Raw genomic sequence first — 19,441 nt, 5'->3', positions numbered from 1 at the left:
ACTCTCCGACAGAATAATCTTTAGGTAGTCTTGCTTTTGCATCGTATTTCACTTAGCTTTTCATCTGTCGTTCGTTGAGTAATGTCTCTGCATTTTCAGCTACCAATGGTTTCAATAGTTTGTGATCAGTTGGAATGATTCCCTGAGTCTTCTACTCGTCAGCAGTTCTGATGGTGAATACGGCAGTCCACTTATCGGAGTATTTCTATACTCGAGCATAACGAGATATGGATCTTTCCCACTTTTGTATACCCTGAATCCTTTTGCTTTCGCACAAAACATAAACAACCAACAATGACGTAATGCCATATAATATTAGCCCAGAATCTTCTTCATGCAGTGGAAAATTAAGAATTTATTGCCTATCTGGAATTCTGGTCAAAGCTCCTGTGCCCAATTAATATAGTTCGGAAGAAACTACAAAAGTCTGGACTGCATATACAGGAAGCTGCTGAAGAAATTAGCACCCTTTCATGCTTTCTGCAAAATGATGAGAAACTGACAAAAACCCAATCCGTCGAGAAAGTAAAAGAAGGTAGTGAATACTATGGATTCCCTGTAATCAAAACAACCATATGAAAGAAAAGACTTGATGGGAAGTTGAGTTCTAATGTAGGACTGTCAATACAACTGCAATTCAAACGTGTTGTGACAGAATTGCTGGACAGATTTCATATGGAAATGAAGGGCAGATTCCAAAGGCTGGAAAGAAAATGGATACCTTTGGGTTTCTTCTTGAACCAAGACACCTGTTAGAAGACACGCTTGTGACAAACTGTGCTACTTTTCCTGTTTGTATGATGAAATAAATGGAAAATCGCTTTTTCAATGATGTCATTGATGCACGAGCACTTTTCATCAACAATCACCAATAGACATATCGAGGAAACAGGCTTCATATGGGAATTACGTGTGCTCAAACTTTGCAACCTCCTCCAAATACTGCTAACACAGGCCACTTCCATTACGTCATGTGAGAGATCATTCTCAAAGCTCAAGTTCATCAAAAACTATCTCAGGAGCACAATGACGCAAGAAAGGCTTATCATGGCCTTAATGTCAGTGAAGTCACAAATACTAGAAAGTATCGATGTAGTTGATGTTATAGATGTCTTTGATGCACAGAATGCACGACGTGAAGCGATATCAATTTAGATTTGTCACGTGTGCATTATTTAACTAATAAACAAATGTATTATTCATTAAAAGAGTCTTGATGATTACTTTTTGTTAAGTTTACTGATATACGGAACCAATTTGATTTGGGGCTTATATATTTTTGCGTACATTATCTCATGACATATGTCGAATGTCAAAATGCAAGGGGCCCCCAAAGAGGTCAATCCCCCCGGGCCCCCAAATCCCTAGTTACGCCCCTGACCATACATACACATAGGACGTAAATATTTTCTCTTTTAAAGTAATGTCTGTAATTTATAAAATAGGTTGATAATTTAACTACTACACCACGCGCTCTCATAGGGTGCGTTATTAATAAAGATAAAATCAGGAATTCATTGAATGAATAATTGCGTCCTGGGTACTAAACTACAGATGTAAACGTCTCTAGATACTATAATACAGATGAAGACATCTCTGGGTACTACAATACAGATGAAAACATCTCTGGGTACTACGATACAGATGAAGACATCTCTGGGTACTACAATACAGATGAAGACATCTCTGGGTACTACGATACAGATGAAGACATCTCTGGGTACTACGATACAGATGAAGACATCTCTGGGTACTACAATACAGATGAAGACATCTCTGGGTACTACGATACAGATGAAGACATCTCTGGGTACTACGATACAGATGAAGACATCTCTGGGTATTACGATACAGATGAAGACATCTCTGGGTATTACGATACAGATGAAGACATCTCTGGGTACTACGATACAGATGAAGACATCTCTGGGTACTACGATACAGATGAAGACATCTCTGGGTATTACGATACAGATGAAGACATCTCTGGGTATTACGATACAGATGAAGACATCTCTGGGTACTACGATACAGATGAAGACATCTCTGGGTACTACGATACAGATGAAGACATCTCTGGGTATTACGATACAGATGAAGACATCTCTGGGTATTACGATACAGATGAAGACATCTCTGGGTACTACGATACAGATGAAGACATCTCTGGGTACTACGATACAGATGAAGACATCTCATCCACACTAAAAGAAGACACCGGACAACCAGCTGTTAAAACTAACGAAACAAACAGCTGTAGACCTACATGGACATAACTTGTGCTAGTGAAAACAACCAGAAGTTAAGTCAATAACAATCTTAACAACTAACATAGTTTCGATATTCATGATAACAGTGCAACATTGTAGTTTAAAAGTGTAATATGTATTTTCTAGGCTAGCGTTATACCGTGACACGTTGCGCTTTCAAGAATAAGGAAAATGTGGTTGTAATTGAAAGTGTTTTAACAACACTCAGCTAGTGGATGATATGGATTAGTTTATTAACATTGCTATTAATTTAACATGTGTTTCTCTTGTGTCATCCATAATTGTAGAAGTAATTCCTATGTTAACTGCATCGGACTTCGGTAATTTTTGTTATCAACAAAATATTTTTGTTGTACTAAGCCTAACACACTTAGTACTAATTACAAATACAAACAGTAACGTGAAGAAATGATTTTTAGTAATTTTTAAAATATAGATTAGCAGTCAAATATTTTAAAGTTTTTTGTTGTTGTCTTAGTGTAGTCTCCTTTACTCTAGGGTATTTTTTTTCTTTCAACTATTTCTTGGATTTGTTTTTACAGTTGGAAGGTTAGGGTTAGGGTTAATATGTAAGTACTTTATATAGATGCTTATATTGAGAAAAAAAACAACTTTTCAATCTCTCAATATTGCAAAATTTATCTAGCTTGAAAAACAATAATAGCGTAGATTAAAAAAAATAATCAAAACTTTAAATTAATCTAGATAAAGATCTCTCTTAACTACGCGATTTGAACGCCCTTGTATTTACATAATAAAAGACTTAACTTAATGAAATGTAATTAATTATATACTGGAATTAATGAGGATTTAACTTAATTAGCAATAAAATGTGAATTTATTATTTCAATATGAATGGCAACACTTAACAAGATTTCCTAGGGGGCGCTCCACAGTTTGAGAAACGTTTATTTGTAAAACCATAATATCGGGAATTTCCTGAAATATAATTTTACTTTTTTACGTGTATGTCCAGCGCACATACTCCCTGTAGAGAGAGTCAGCATACATTTGACAGTTAAAAAAATATAACAAAAGTGTTAAAATGAAAAGAACAAGAAATATAATATGACTTAAATGTTACACGAAAATAGATTCAATAAAATATCTACAAAAAGGGAGATGTTTTATCATTAATTTTATTTTTATTGTAAATAAAAATGACGTTGTATTTAAATGTATAGTTCCCATGGTACTGAACAAATGTAATTTAAGATTAATGCGTAAACGTTATACTTGTGTAGTCTTCGTCTTGTTAAGATCTAGACAGTTCTATCAGCTACCTTTTCTTCTTGTAGTATCTCTACTAGATCTATTTTATTAAAATCTATTTATATTTTATAAATATAAATAATATGTGTACTTATGTAGATAATAATAACCAAAATATATTGCATTAAGTAGGTTAATTTTTTTTTTTTAACTCGAGTATACTTTTGTAAACAATTTCAGAGTTTTTAAAAGCATGTATTTAGCATGTGTTCGGTAATATTTTTTTGAAAATGTAACACACTTTTTTTCTCTTTATTTTTGTTTTTTTTTTTAAATAAAGGAATAGAGAATTTCCAGCGAAGGATAATTTAAAAAAACTCATTGATTTGAAAAGTTTCTACTGCCATTCATAGAAATAATTTTAAAATATTAATGGAAATGCTAAATTAACCAGGCCATCAATATGCAAATCTAGAAATCTGTACACAAAATGTTTGAATAAGGACGTGACTGTAGGTTATAATAATTGAATGAAAAAGTTATTTGCTAATTAGATATTGAGAAACAAAACCAAGAAAAGCGAAGACTGGTTTGAAGCTAGTCTACCAGAAATGGAAACTGCCACTACGAAAAAGAGAGCAGCCATGCTAATCTACAAGAAGGATCCCACCCCAAGCAACTTAAAAAGGCTCAGAGCTGCACGTAACAATGCCCAAAGAGTAGCGAGACAATGTGCTAACAAATACTGGCAGGAGCTATGCGAAGATATTCAATCTTGTGCCGACTGTGGTAACATAAGAGGACTATATGAGGGCATGAGAAAAGCCTTTGGACCTCACACCAGCAAGTGTGCTCCGCTCAAGTCAAAAGATGGCTCAATCATCAGCGATTGTGCGCTGCAAATGGAACGATGGGTTGAACACTATGCAGAACTCTACCAGATTGAAAACGCCATCTCACCAAATGCTGTTTCCAACTTCCCATCACTTCCAGTTTTGAAGGAATTAGACGAAACGCCCTCAGTAAAGGAGCTGAGCATTGCCATTGACATGCTTGCACATGGGAAAACACCCGGAGGAGATGGCATTCCTGCTGAAGTAATTCAGGCTGGAAAACATGCCCTAATCAAACCACTCCATGAACTGCTAAGCTTGTGCTGGGAACAAGGAATGGTCCCCCAGGAATTGAAAGACTCCAACATTGTTACAATTTATAAAAATAAAGGCGACCGCTCTGATTGTAACAATTACAGAGGCATCTCACTGCTTAGCATAGTCGGAAAGGCTTTTGCTAGAGTATTACTAAAGCGATTACAGATCCTGGCAGATCGTGTTTATCCAGAGTCGCAGTGTGGCTTTAGGGCAGGTAGATCTACAACAGATATGATTTTCTCTCTTCGGCAGCTACAGGAGAAGAGCAGAGAACAAAAGCAGCCCCTCTTCATAGCATTTATTGATTTGACCAAGGCCTTTGACCTTGTTAGCAGAAGCGGTCTGTTTGCTGTACTAGAGAGAATCGGCTGCCCAAATAAGTTAAGAAAACTAGTGTCAGCTTTTCACGAAAATATGCAGGGCACCATTCAGTTTGAAAGTTCTTCCTCCAGGCCATTCTCCATTAAGAGCGGTGTCAAACAAGGATGTGTACTGGCCCCTACACTATTTGGCATCTTCTTCTCAGTCGTACTATCCAGTGCTTTTAAATCCCTGGAAGACGGAATATACATCCATAGCAGATCCGATGGAAGGCTCTTTAACCTGGCACGTCTTAAAGCCAAAACGAAAAGGCGTCGTATCTTGATAAGGGAGCTGCTGTTTGCCGATGACGCGGCACTCGTATCTCACTCACAAGGAGGTCTACAGAAGCTAGTGAACGCCTTAGCAGCTGCTTGTCAAGAGTTTAGCCTTACTATAAGTCTCTCCAAGACCGAAATCCTGGCACAAGACGTCGCAGAAATACCTAAAATACAAATTGGGAACCACACCCTTTCAGTGGTGCAGGAATTTACCTACTTGGGTTCAACAATTGTCAGTAACCTAGACTTAGACATCGAGCTGACAAAAAGGATAGGAAAAGCTACCACAGCATTGGCAAAACTCTCCAAGCGCGTCTGGGAAAATGGTAAATTGACCACAGCGACCAAAATCCTAGTCTTCAACGCCTGTGTTGTGAGCACTCTCCTTTATGGCAGTGAGAGCTGGTCAACATGCATGTACCAAGAGCACAGATTGAATAGTTTCCACTTGCGCTGCCTGAGACGCATAATGGGCATCTCTTGGAGGGACCATGTCTCCAATCAGGAAGTTTTAAGATTGGCCAATATGAACAGCATGTATGCTCTCCTGACACAAAGAAGATTACGCTGGCTCGGACATGTCACCCGCATGCCAGATGGCAGAATCCCGAAAGATATCTTATATGCTGAGCTTGTGGAAGGAGTCAGACCCAAGGGCCGCCCAAGACTAACATATAGAGATGTCTGCAAGCGAGACATGAGAGCCTCAGGCATCAGCGAAAGTATGTGGGAAAACATAGCCAAAGACCGGAGTGCATGGAGACAGACTGTGCGTGCTGGGACAACCCTTGCTGAGAACAAAAGAATTGAAGCGGCTTTAATCAAGAGGGATAAAAAGAAAGCTGCCCTGTCTGCTAGCCCTAAATCAGAGGCATACACATGTACGAATTGTGGCAAAGTCTGCCATTCTAGAATTGGCTTGATTAGCCACACCAGATTCTGCCCCGTCTCAAGATTAAGCCAAAACCAGTGACTCATTTGGGCGCATCCATTGCCTTTCGAGACAAAAGGAGCCATATATATATATTGAGAACACCTGGATAGAGGTCAAGCGTGATGTTCTCTCTCTGTGTGCAGCTGCCTGTGACACTCGAACTGACTTTTAAATCTATTTCTGTTTTTCTCCCCTGCGATTTTCTTTACATTTAGATCTTCCCGGAAGGCTTCTTTCTCTCTATTCTCTTCAACTTTTTGCATTTTACTCCTCGTCAATCAATTTCCAGGTTCTGTCTTGTATTCACCTTTCCTTTTATGAAATTCACCTCCTTCCGACTATTTCTTTTGCGTTATTAATCATATTATGTCGCAAGTTTACCCACTTTTCTTTAAGACATTCTACGCGAATCATTAGTTTCAGTTGGATCAGTTTTCCGATATTACAATAGAAATGTTCAACATTTGACTAACAAGTTCCATTTTACAGGACACTAATGTATATGATGAAAATGTTTCAATAATAATTATATTGAAAGAAATTATTTTAAATTAAATAATAATAATGTAAATACAACGATTCAACTCGCTTTTAGTTTGCTTATAGCAAAAAGAGAATGCACGTGATACGAGACTTAAATGCATACAAGCAAGAAGAAAAAAGAATTTCAATAGACCGCTAGCAGACAACAGGCTTTGTCTACACTCTACACGATATGCTGAATATATGTGCATGTCGCAACTGGGTTAGCATAGTCGTGTAGAGCACTGCAGCCATTTTTAATATTTAAAATCAAAACCATTCACAGGATATTGAAAGAACAGATTTGTTCTACTGATGGTACTTAATAAAAAAAAAAGTCTGAAATAGTTACTTCATTACTATGCATTATTTGTGACGATATTGAGAAACAAAAAGACAGTTGTGGCCTATAGATTATTACTTATACTTAGAACTTTTGTGACGATCATTATGTGAATGAGTGTAAATTTACTTTATGTGTGTGAAACTGTCTATCTAAATTATTTATTTAGTTGTCGCATAATTAACTATTTTATGTTAAATAAAAATTGATTTATTTTATACCTTTGGCTATAAAAATTTATAGATACTATTGAAAATTATAGAAGTTATACCAATCTACTGTATTCTGCCTCTATTGACATGAAAAAGTTGAACGAAATAGCAAAAACCTTACCAGGAAAACATAGCAACATCAACAAGCCAGTGAAAGACGATCATGAAAAGTTCATAACCAATAACCAGTGAGGATGATGGACATAAGTATGGATGGTCTCAACAGTTTTAATGAAATTTTGAACCAACAACCTCCAGAATCTATTTGCGACAAACCTCCAGAGACATAAATAATGGACGTTTAACAGTTTCTCTTGCTTAAGTGGAAACCATCAAATGCAAAAAGTGGAAAGGCAGCAGGCTGAGATGATGATATACCGATGGAGACACTTAAAAAGTAGACCAAACATAAGCCGAAATGCTACATGCGCTGCTGTGCAAGATTTGGGAACAAGAACAGGTCCCTAAAATCTGGAAACTGGGTTATCTAATCATAGTCAATGCAACAACAATATATAAACTGAAGACTGATGAATTATTACGGAATTCCAATATAGCTCAACATAGCATTAAACAGCCGCATAGTCTTCGGTATGTGTGCTGAAGTGTTGTTTCGGACATCTAGTTGGTCTCGGGTCGAACCCTGCTTGCTGCCATCCCCCGTCGTCCTGCGGGAGGTTTAGACTAGAAAGTAAATTATCTTCAACAATGAAGGTCATCGAAAAATGTAAAAAAAAACTACAAACAAACAATAGCTGTACGATGACTTATCATGTCAAGTAATACGCAATGGTAAGCTGACCAACCCATTTCAAGTAAAAACTGGAGTAGTACAAAAATGTATTATTTAACTATTTTGTTGGTGATAGATTGTGTCATGAGACATCTTAAGATAATAAAATACAATGGACCCTAACACAACGTGTAGAGGATCTGAAAGGCATTTGTCTACTTCTCCATTCGCAACAAATTGCTCTGACCAAACTAACCAGACTCTTACAAGGAGCAATAGAGACTGGACTTCTAATCAACAAAAAGAAAATAGAAGTTATGAGGATCAACAACTGACAACAGAACCCAATCATGCTATAGGGAGAGAACAACCTCGATACGGAGAACTTTACACATCGGAGAAAAAAAAATAGTAAAGACGGTGGAGTTGACGATCTAATAATTAGGATCAATAAAACTAGGTTTGCATTTTCCCTCTTTAAGCAATCTGGCGTTCCAAGCCACTGTCTCTACTTAACAAGATACGAAATTAAAACAGAAACGTTAAGTCAGTCCTTCTATACACACACACACACAAAGCAATGTTGAGGTCTTTCTCTTTACAGCTAGGGGGTATGGGGGAGCACTCTAAGCTCCCACATTGGGGATCGGGGCAAGTCCCCACGTCAAAAGCGCTTTCTTGCATTCTCCACTGCAGAAGCGCATTCTCCTGACATCTACAGCTCGATATTCATCCTATTAAAAAAGGACCTTTTGAATAATGTTTTACTTGAAAAATATTTTAATATGAATTTACAGGCCCTTACTACATTGCAAATACAACCGATTTGTTCTTGAAAAGATAAGAAACCCCACATATTTAGATTAAGACTTTGAGGATCGCCGCCGAAAAGAAATTATCCGAATAAATATATTTAAAAAAAAGGTCATTTGTAAGTGATCTATTTGGTTCAATAAGCATGTTTGTAACTTTGTTTTGTTACAGAACTATAATTCAAAGCTCAAAACAAAAAATTTAGGAAGTGGGAGGAGACATTAACTCCTAATTTTTTTGCGTTTTTAGGATTTAGGTATAAATTGTGAGTTATAAGGTTGGAAAAGGTGACTAGGAAAATAATATTTGGGTTTAAAACTCATCTCAGTTGTTTCTCTTATAATGACACATTTCGTATGAATTCTAAATTTTTTAAAACAAAGTCTTACTTAAAATAACTCAGAAAACTTCGTGTGCAATGACATCAACTCTGTCGCCATATTGGACTTTTCTGTTTTAAAACGTCTTGTTGTCCTCTGTATAGGGGAGATGGCGGTAGAATGAAAACGTTAATTCTCGCTCCATTTTATAATGTCTGCTAATGATTGCATTTGGCTTTAAAGAATTGGGGACGGGGCGACTCGACATAAGAATTTAATTTATAGCATATATAAATTATATTAGTGATTTTTTTTTAAAATTTTGTAATATCATTAAAAAAATACAAAAAGAAAAAAGTTTTGGTTTGTCCGACAGGTGGAAGGTGATTGCATGTATCGCCACTCCTACCTGGTACAACTCTTTTTCATTTTATATTTACCAATGATAAAATTTGAAATTGAGTGTGTGCGACATAATATACAAATGGGTTAAAACATCAATATGTAACTTATATTATATAGATTTTCAACTAATTTTGTTCACAAACTATGATTTCTCCAAAAGAGGGGAAGAGTGGGAAGGCAGTAGAAGCAATTGCCACCCCCACCGAATCGGCTAAGATACCAGAAGTGTAGCGACATATTATAAAAATAATAGTGTAATTCAACTAATTTTGTTCTCAAACTATGATATCTAATTAAAAGTAGGACCGTTTAGGTTGGAAGGGCAGTAGATGTATTCGCCCCCCTCCCCCAACCATATCAGCTAACAGGGGAGCGACATAATATAAAGATCGGTTAAAATGTCAATAACAAGATTTAATTTTATAGATATATAATTGATTATGTTGACAAGCTGTGATTTCTACAAATAATTTGGACCGCCCCCCCCACTCGTAAGTTTATGGTAGGGGGGTGGAATTGATGCCATCGTCACCTCCCCATCCCACCAAATTATCGGCCAACATACTAGAGGGGGGCGAAATAATCTAAAAATAGGTTGAACTATAAAAAATTAGTATATATTATTAACATAACTAATAAATTCATATACAAATTGTGTGATTTCTTTACTAAAATTAGTCCGTTCACCCCCTTCGGGAGGGGTGGTTGACCGAGTGGGGGGTGGGGGGGCAATCGCCCCTACCGCCCCCCCCCCCTGGATCCGCCAGTGCCTGGGTGAGGTATTTCATCACAGTTGTTTATACGCAGGAACGATTTGATAATGTCTATATTCATTTCTCTCATCCATTTGATCCGTTTGGCTCCTCTTGTTCTACCACCAACAACACCTCTCAATTGTGTGGGGTGCGAGTCAGGGAGTAGACCGACCTCTTGTGTTTGGTCATGAGGTTGTGAATTACCTTCAGTAGACACTCGACTCATTGGTGAAAAATATTTAGCAACTAATTTGTTTTATATTCATCACTATCCTGGAAGAAGCAATGGATCCGTTCTCCTTAAAATTCAAAAATGAGATCAAACAAAAAAGAACGTTCATTGACTTGTTTATTTTGATCTAATGGCTCAGTAAACATACTTTTTAGATCTAGGTCTAGACTCTAGTAAACATGGAAGTGACGCAGTGAAATGGCGTCCCTAGTCTAGGATAAGAAGTGATCTTAAGTATAAGAAAATCTTCAAACCCAATACATAAAAACATCCTCAATACATGCAGATCTACCACCATGTACTTTAGTATTTGTAAAGTCTAGAGTACAGAGGCTTACTTTATGTTGCTAAAAAGTGCACTAAGTCAGAGAGAAGAAAAACACGCCATAGCTTCCGGAGGCCATCTTTCTTCTTCTTTTTCTTCTTCTTCTTATTATTAAAAATGTCTAGTCTATCACCTAGGGAAATGTGAAGGAAATAATAAAGTGCAATGGCTTCAAAAAGTCGTATGTTGTGTGTTGCAACCCTTTTCACCCCTTTTCTCTACTTCTTCCTCCCCTCTCTCCCTCATAATTGTTTTATTATAGTGATGGTTCAAATACGGAAAAAGCAATGATAAATGACTAACTTTTGTTTTCACACCTCTGGAAGAAGTCATTATCTTTAGAATATGTCTTAACGTATTTGGTAAATTTATAGCATTTGTAACAATACAAAATGCAAAATAATTAAATTAAAATATAATAAGGGCTTGTCTTCAAATCCAAAGATTAAATAAGAACGAAGTATTTCCCGTGAATACGCAGCCTCTGCTGCTAACTACTTATTTTGCCACATCTTGCACGGCATACTCATTTTCTGCCGGTGATCGATTTAATTTTTTATTTTCGCCGTCAACGTCTGTCCTCGTTAGTGGATTTTCTTTTGTTCTCAAAAGTGACCTCCAACTATCTTATTCTGCAGGCGCCTGTAATCAGGTGCTCTCTTTTATGTCAGTTAGAGCAAGTTGGCGTCTAAGCTGGTCTTTAAAGCTTTTCTGTGAGGCACCTCTGTTGCGTGGACCACAACTCAGCTTACCAAAAATACACAGCTTTTGGCATACGTCCTTCCCCCATACTGGATACGTGCCATAAAAGGTACCTAAATCGTCTTTCGCAAGATAAGGGTGTTTGTAGTGCGGTTTGCCACTGTATGTCCATTATGGAGCGTAAAGCATCTTTGTGATAACGTTCAAGGCGACGTTGTAGCTTACTTCATAATACCCATGTATATGATCCGTAATGAAAGGTTGGTATGATTAATGTAGGGAAAAAGAGTAAATTTATTCCATCACACTCTCGCCCTGAGGCGTCCAAAACCACCACTGGCCCGAGCCAGACGGTTATCAACGTCCATTGAAAGTGATGCGTCATTTAATACTATGCTTCTTAGATATGTACAGTGGGATTCCACGTTTAGGGACTGTCCATTTAGGTGATCCTTGAGGCTGAGTAGGTATTACTGGTTGACTTCTGGAACATGAATTCTGTTTTCCTGAGGTGTAAAGATAAACCAAAAGAGGCGGCAGTGTATGCTAAGTCGCTGGGCATAGTCATCGTCATAGAAAAGCTCTGTTATAACCATTTTTTCTGTTTTTGTATGGGACATTAGACGACAAAGATTGAATATATTGCCGTCTTAGCGAAATCAGAAGTAGATGCCTTCGTGTAATCGCTGTCTCATTTGATCGAGCATTACGCCAAAGAAGAAAGCAAATAGAGTATATCAAGTACATAGCCCTGTTTCAATCCTTGTGATCAGACTTGTCACCATTGTGTTTAATCTGGACATTTTGTCTCACATGAAACTGATTGAGACTGGATAAGAAAGTAGGTAGGCCTCCGAGCTTGGCCATTGCGACTGAGTGTATCGAAAGACTTGGTGAGATCCACAAAGGTTCTAATCTTTGCATTTTTTCTGTAATTATTGCAAAACAAATATGTCAGATGTATCTGTACCGGTTGTAAAGCCGCATTAGCATCTCGCCCACCTCGAGTGGTTTAGTCGGTCAAGCAAGACACGTGCGAAGATCTTATGTGCTACTAACAGAAGTGTTATGCCTCAATAGTTAGAGAAGGTAGACCTCTCATTTTTTTTTTAAACGGATATGATAACAGCTCTTCGAAGATCTGGCGGAATAGCGCACTTCTCCCAGCATAGTGCGAAAAAGTCTGTTAGCCTTTCAATTAGGGCGACACCACCAATTTTACATATTTCAGCCTTAAGGTAATTAGAGCCTGGTTATAGCCAGGTTATTTGTGTTTCTTGAACTTATGAATTGCTGTTTCAACTTTCTCAAATATATATTCAAACAATTTTCCTACAATTTCTGTATTTTATGCATATCTTTTTGAAAAATAAAACACACTCTTTACTTGGTCATACAGTAAACAAAACTTTTTAAAAACTTTTATGAAGTTTCAATATATATTAACATACAATTACATTTTCTCTAGGTCGTTATAAGTTCAAACGCATTAGCCCCTTAAATTCCTTACCTAGACAAATGTAATGAGTTGGAAAAATAAATAGTCTTACACGAACATTTTGCGCACCGCCTTACGAAGAAAATGAAATAGAATAAACTGTAATAGATTATGCAAGATCAATAAAAAGACTAATTGCAATATTAAAGCATTAAAATAGATTATTTCATTTAGAAATTGTAGACAATCACCAGCTTCATAATAGAGAAAGTGAATTAAAAAATATGTTTCTTGTTTAAAACTTCTTATTTTCAGAATAACAATAATGTGTGCGCAAATGTTATAAAATTATACAACATTACTTGCATCTTTTCCTTATTTAGCGTCATGTGTTTTCTACTTAAAATATTCAACTTGACAGACACACGGACGGATTTCCAATTTACGGACATACTACATGTAACTTACAACTGCTTGTCCCGTTTCGAAAATAATTTTAGATTAAATATTAAAGAATTAAGAAGAAACTGACTAATAAAGAAATTAAATACATTGTCTGCTTTGGATTTAGCGAAATATTTATCTGAAAGCTGAGTCAGCTAGACCGTGGTATAGTGCACTGTCCTTATATTGTCGGGCTCGAAGACAATCCTTTTGAAATCATTTGTGATCTCACTTTCTATTTCAAATTAAAAAAAACAAAACAATACCTCTGAACAATGAGGAGACTAGAAAGGTAAAATTTATTCAAGGTTACAGACAATGGTTATGTCAGTTCCTGTTTATTTTGAAAAAAAAAATTTTTTCTAAGAATTTACTGTTAAATTTCTAGGGAATCAAAAAAGAATGTTTTTTGAAAAGTCTATATAATGACATGAATTCTAGTTTGTTTGTTTTTTACTCAGAAGAAAATACTTTTCTGATTATGATTGTTACTTCTAGTCAGTAGGTAGAATATACAAAAGATAAGGTAATTATTGTACCTATGAATATTATAATGACTGTATCAAACTTTTAAGTGTATAGTTTGTTTGTAAGCGTATATCAGTGAATCTAGTTTTTTTTCGAACCAACCGTCAGGGATGAAGCTTGAAATTATTTGCGTCTCTTTCTAGCAATATACGTTATTATATTTGCTCTTGAATTTAAAAATCACCCTCTAAATGTTCTCCCTTTAAGTTAAAATTTGTTAGTAAAACTTTTTTCTTCATTTTATCTTTTCGAAAATATATTGTTTCGTTAGTAATACAATATTTTCAGATATATCATATGAACATATAAAAGAAGCTGTTACAATTCGACACAAAAACATATGCATTGTACCAATATTCCCTCTAATTAATTATATTTTATATTTTCATTGAATTTAACTCACCCATTTGCCTAAATTATAAATACATGGTTCTAAAGTTACATTCCCTTCATTATACTCGTTCTGCTAAACAAAACTTTAGACTTCAGCACATTTTACATTGTACCACACCCCAATTTCTTTTAGAAAAAAGGTGGAAATCATATACAGAAAAGGTGCCGAACTTGATAAAAAACAAACCTGCTGAACATAGAAGGCGCTGACGTGCTCTAGGCTTATGGGTTGATTATTTCTTTTTCAATATTTTTCGATTAATAAAAGTTCAATTTATTAAAAATAAATATAGATTAAAGATGTAGACCTACTTGAAATAAGCCTAAATAAAAAGCATTGTCTTTAATGTACAATAGAGACGGGTTGTCCAACCTAGGAAAGATGCGCATTGCACGATCACAAGTAGCGCACTATGCACAGGAGAAAACAATCTGGAAAAGGCATGCGGAGTAGGCGATTTCTAGAAAATTAAAAGTAATGAATTTAACTCAATAGCTTTTATTACTCGACGAGCAGCGACCGTCAACTGCGATGACTAGCGAAGAAACATGCTAGTCACGTTGGATGTAGTCCAGTAGGGAATTGGCGTCAAAGACCTTATTATCCCGTTGATAGTTGGAAAAGCGTTTACGGGAGCTGTTCAACCCAAGTTCAGTCTAAGGACTTTCATCAGTAACGGCCGTAAACCGTGGTAGGAACCTTACGATTACACAACGCACCGCGCCTCGTTCCTGGTTCCAACTCGATATAAATGGCTGAGAGCAGCGCTAACCATTCATTCTAATACTGTTTGATCACTGTTCCGTGCAGGGACCGCCAATCCAGCTAACGGGACAATAATGTGGAAAGGCACGGACTTTTTGGACTTAGTTTATAGCTCTTGTTCTATCCCCAAACGAGTGCGACAAGAAAAATTCACCCAGAGTATCCTGCAGAGGGAAAGTTTGCTTCCCGTTCTTAACCTACTTCCACTACTAGACGTTTCTACGAAGGCGTTATTTTGAGGCTTAGTTCTCCCAATGTGATCAACCAGAATGGTCAGTTGACGTTCAGTAATTTTTTGGAAGGTCAGCGGAAACCTTTATATTAAGCAAATGTATCGAAATCAAGCAGAATTAGCAACAGCAAGAAGGAATGCAGCAAAGTTAAGAGCGGTTCAGCGGTGTGACTCTTTACGGCTAATTTTGACGGTTCGATACTAAGTAATATCAAGACACTTCGCGAGTATGAGACTATGTTAAAAGCAAAAATGTGATATTTTAATCACTAATGTTTTGTTGTTATAGCCGAACTGCGTCTAAACACACAAGTCTTTCTACTCCTGGACTCATACAACTACATTTTCGAAGACTCATATAGTACCTCACCGTTTTTACTGTCTTGCTGTCCTGGACTGAACTCTCCTCTCTTACAAACTGTCTTTCGTCTGTAAAGGTTTTCGATCACGTGACCATAACGTTGTAATTTGCTTGAGACAATTGTTTCCCTAGGTCGCACACATATTAACCCTATAAGTCTTCCCTAACCCTCTATCTATCTATCTATCTATCTATCTATCTATCTATCTATCTATCTATCTATCTATCTATCTATCTATCTATCTATCTATCTATCTATCTCTTTATATATATATATATATATATATATATATATATATATATATATATATATATATATATATATATATATATATATATATATATATTGTTATAACTCTGCCATGCGCACAGCCATCTAAGCTAGAAGGTGCGCACTGTGATAAACTAGACTGAGAAGGATGTCAACATTAGGAAGAGAAGAGAGAACGATTTCCGCCCAAGTTGAGAGCCGAAGTGAAAAGACTGTGCCTAAGATAGATGTTGTTTGTGTACCTGTGATGTCGTGTAAATAAACATATATGTGCCTCGTTGAGTTGCCTCACTTAAGTTATTACAATATGTATATTTTATTATTTATTTACTTATGTGTGTATGTGTGTTTATACTTATGGTTGGGGTAAGGGTTTGGAAAAAAGTTCATCATGTATTGGTCTAGGTTCCATTTGTTTTTATATTTATTGTTTTTGCTGATGAATGTGCAACCTGAATAGAGGATATGTAAAATAAAATATACGTCATCTCTTTAAATTTATGTTTTATTTTTTCGTGACAATCATTAAATTTACCTACTTTGAAATAAATGTTTCTATATCTGCTGGCCGTGACGTGAAGACAAGGAATCATAGGTAGTTAGTAATTCAATAGTCAGTGAAAAACAAGGTCAATATTACACAAAAAATACATTGGTGCGTTGATGGCCCTGCTTCGACAGCTATGGGGTCTTGGGGAGCTCTCTAATGTCACTTGGGTGCAAGGGCCGATACGAGGTTGTGACTAAAATTTGATGCACAAGTAGTGTAAGTATAAAATTTGAGGCACAAGTAGTGTAAGTATAACTTTAACAAACGTATTTATTGTAAAATTATCTTAATGTCAAGTAAGACCTTTTGTGGTTTGCCGTTATTTAATATTGATACCTTATAATTATATTTGACATACGTATCTGGCTATACAACAAACATGTAAAAAAAATTAAAAGAAAATAGTTTGAAGAATGATATTTATAATTTAACTTTTTTAACCATGCTAAAATTATGAATAATTTCTCACCATCTTTCTCCAGACTTTGTTTTTTTATTTCGTCGTTTTCAAAAAGTTCATTCAACAATTATGCATTTCTTGAAGGCATGTGCCATTATGACATCAATAGAAATAACAAACGCCTATTGTACATATGAGTCTTGGGGGACCAGTTTTGATTCTCCAGGTCAGTCTACATGCCAAGAAGTGAACTACTATATACAAGGACTAGATAGAAACGATTTGAAAATTGATGATCAAATCAATCTCTTAGAAGGAGTAAAGTGTTGCAGCGCCCCGTCTCAATGGTCAAATAACGAGGAACAGGTCGTATACGGTGACTGGACAGTAACTTTTGATCACAATGACATATGGGCTAACTGCCCGGAGGGATTCTTTCTTCAGGGTTTGCAACGATCATCTACAGGAAGTCCAAACTACGCAGGATACTTACATAACATTGAATATGCAAGATGCACTAAGCCAGCCAATCATCCTTTCTACTATGAGAAATGCTATGTCAAGGAGATTAACTTTAATTATAAAGGTATTTTTTCTTGCAACGAGGACTACTATGTAAGTGGTCTACACAGAGGTAGCTGTGATAACTTGTATTGTGTAGATAGGCTACAATGCTGTAAGATGGCTAATGTACCAGAGGAAATAATTGATGAACATAAACTGAAGACAAAGATTATGGACACAACATTGTCGAATTTGGCTTACTTGGCAGCCGTCCTGGGATACGGTTGGTGCCTTGGCACAAAAGGTATCTATGTAGGAGAAGATTTTTATAGAGAAGGAGATTCCTGGGTGGCTGACTCGAGGCTCTTTTGGCCGAACACTAGATGCGAAGGTTACAAGTGCAATGAAAGACTCGCCATTGATTATACAGGATGGACTTTAGCTGCAAAGGAAATTATATATGGAGAACATGTTGTTGATGAATTGAAACCAGAAACTATAGACACTGGCGTAGAATATAACCACATGAATACTAGCTCAACAAAACTATTAGAACGTTCACAAACAGTGACTGAAACAATTCAACATTCAACGACCAGCAGTTGGAAGAATAGTCTTGAATATTCAGTTTCACTCAATTTTGACTTATTTGATATCTTAAAAATATCAGCCACCTATAAAACAACTTTCGAGTATACATCTTCAACAACAAATGAAAATAGCCTAATGAAGGCAAGTACGTTCAAAGTATCTACGACTCAAACTATTCCTCGCCGTTCTGCTGTGAAGTATACCGTGGTGTTAGGAAAAACTAGAACAACAGTTCCTTATACGGCTGTTATCATTGCAAAGTTCAATGTTAAATTTCGAGGATTCTTGAGATGGGGAGGAGGCTCTTCTAGTACTACAACCAATTATCATTACCTACATAAAGGAAGCGGAGATAGACCCAGCATACCTTACACTTTTGGAGATCAATCTGAAGCTTTCTACGCTGCTCTTAAACGTCAAAGCGAACATCAAGCTAGACCTTGGTTGTGGAATGAGATGATTAATAACTATCCTTCTGCACGTCATTTAATTAACAGACTTACAGATGAAAGTCAGTATGAATTTACTTTAAGTGGAAAGCTGGAACATGTCGCCGGTACAAAGATAGATGTAATCTGGGAGAACGCCAGACTAAATCGACGATCAGTTCCTGACAAAAGAAAATCCAACATATCACATCTTGCTTACAGCTCCTTCTTTGCTACAGTGGGGCCAAAGGACAAGTCTGTAGATGTCAAGTATCCAAAAGTTGAGTTAGCAAATGCAGAGTTATTTAAACAAGAATCTATTCTATTAAATCCAAACACCACTTAAGTAATTTTATAGAAATTGGTTTGTTGAGTTATTGTTTTCTTGGTCATTTAACTTAATATAGATGTCGCTTTTACTTTCTTAAAAAGTTCAATATTATTTTAGTTTCTTAACTTCTAATACATTAATAATCAATCAAATACTAAATACTAATTAGTTGAAAATTGAATGTTTTTAATTTTCTGTGTAAAATCACACAAGAAAAAACCCAACTACTTAAATATATATTTGTACAGTAATTATAGTTATGCTAATGTTGATTTTTTTTTTTTTGATTTTGTTATTTTGGTTTAATTCTAATCATCTGGTTTGAAATAATAATAAAGCTGTAAAGCAAAAAAAAGAAAATATTTTTTTCTTACTTCTTACGATTTGTTATTTAATTGTTAATGAACTTACATGATATATCTATTAATATTACTTAGCATCTATGATGTTATTTCCGCTTGTTTTATGTGTGGCTCAACCATCATTGCGTACATATTCTAATAGAAAGATTTATACCATTAATACCTTTGAAGAAATCACTAAATTTGATTAAAATCAAATGCGAAGACAAAAAAAGTCATTTTTAAAATTTGATTTATACATTATTGTTTATTTAATCTACGTAAAGAAACCC

General features: G+C 36.0%; 2 protein-coding genes across 6 annotated transcripts in view; both read left to right on the top strand.

Moving 5' to 3' along the window:
- LOC106071263 (uncharacterized) overlaps positions 1–19,441 on the top strand; it is a 261,624-nt gene that overhangs the window by 95,804 nt on the left and 146,379 nt on the right. The window lies entirely within an intron of this gene.
- Positions 13,919–19,117, top strand: LOC106054676 (uncharacterized). Its single transcript, XM_013210655.2, has 2 exons — positions 13,919–13,978; positions 17,036–19,117. The coding sequence occupies exon 2, from the start codon at positions 17,083–17,085 to the stop codon at positions 18,820–18,822; it is 1,740 nt and encodes a 579-aa protein (XP_013066109.2). The 5' UTR covers positions 13,919–13,978; positions 17,036–17,082; the 3' UTR covers positions 18,823–19,117.

Source organism: Biomphalaria glabrata, chromosome 8 (assembly GCF_947242115.1).
Source record: "Biomphalaria glabrata chromosome 8, xgBioGlab47.1, whole genome shotgun sequence".
Taxonomy (NCBI): Eukaryota; Metazoa; Mollusca; class Gastropoda; family Planorbidae; genus Biomphalaria; species Biomphalaria glabrata.
Note: the sequence above shows the minus strand (reverse complement) of the source record. Positions and strands in the feature narration are given on the sequence as shown.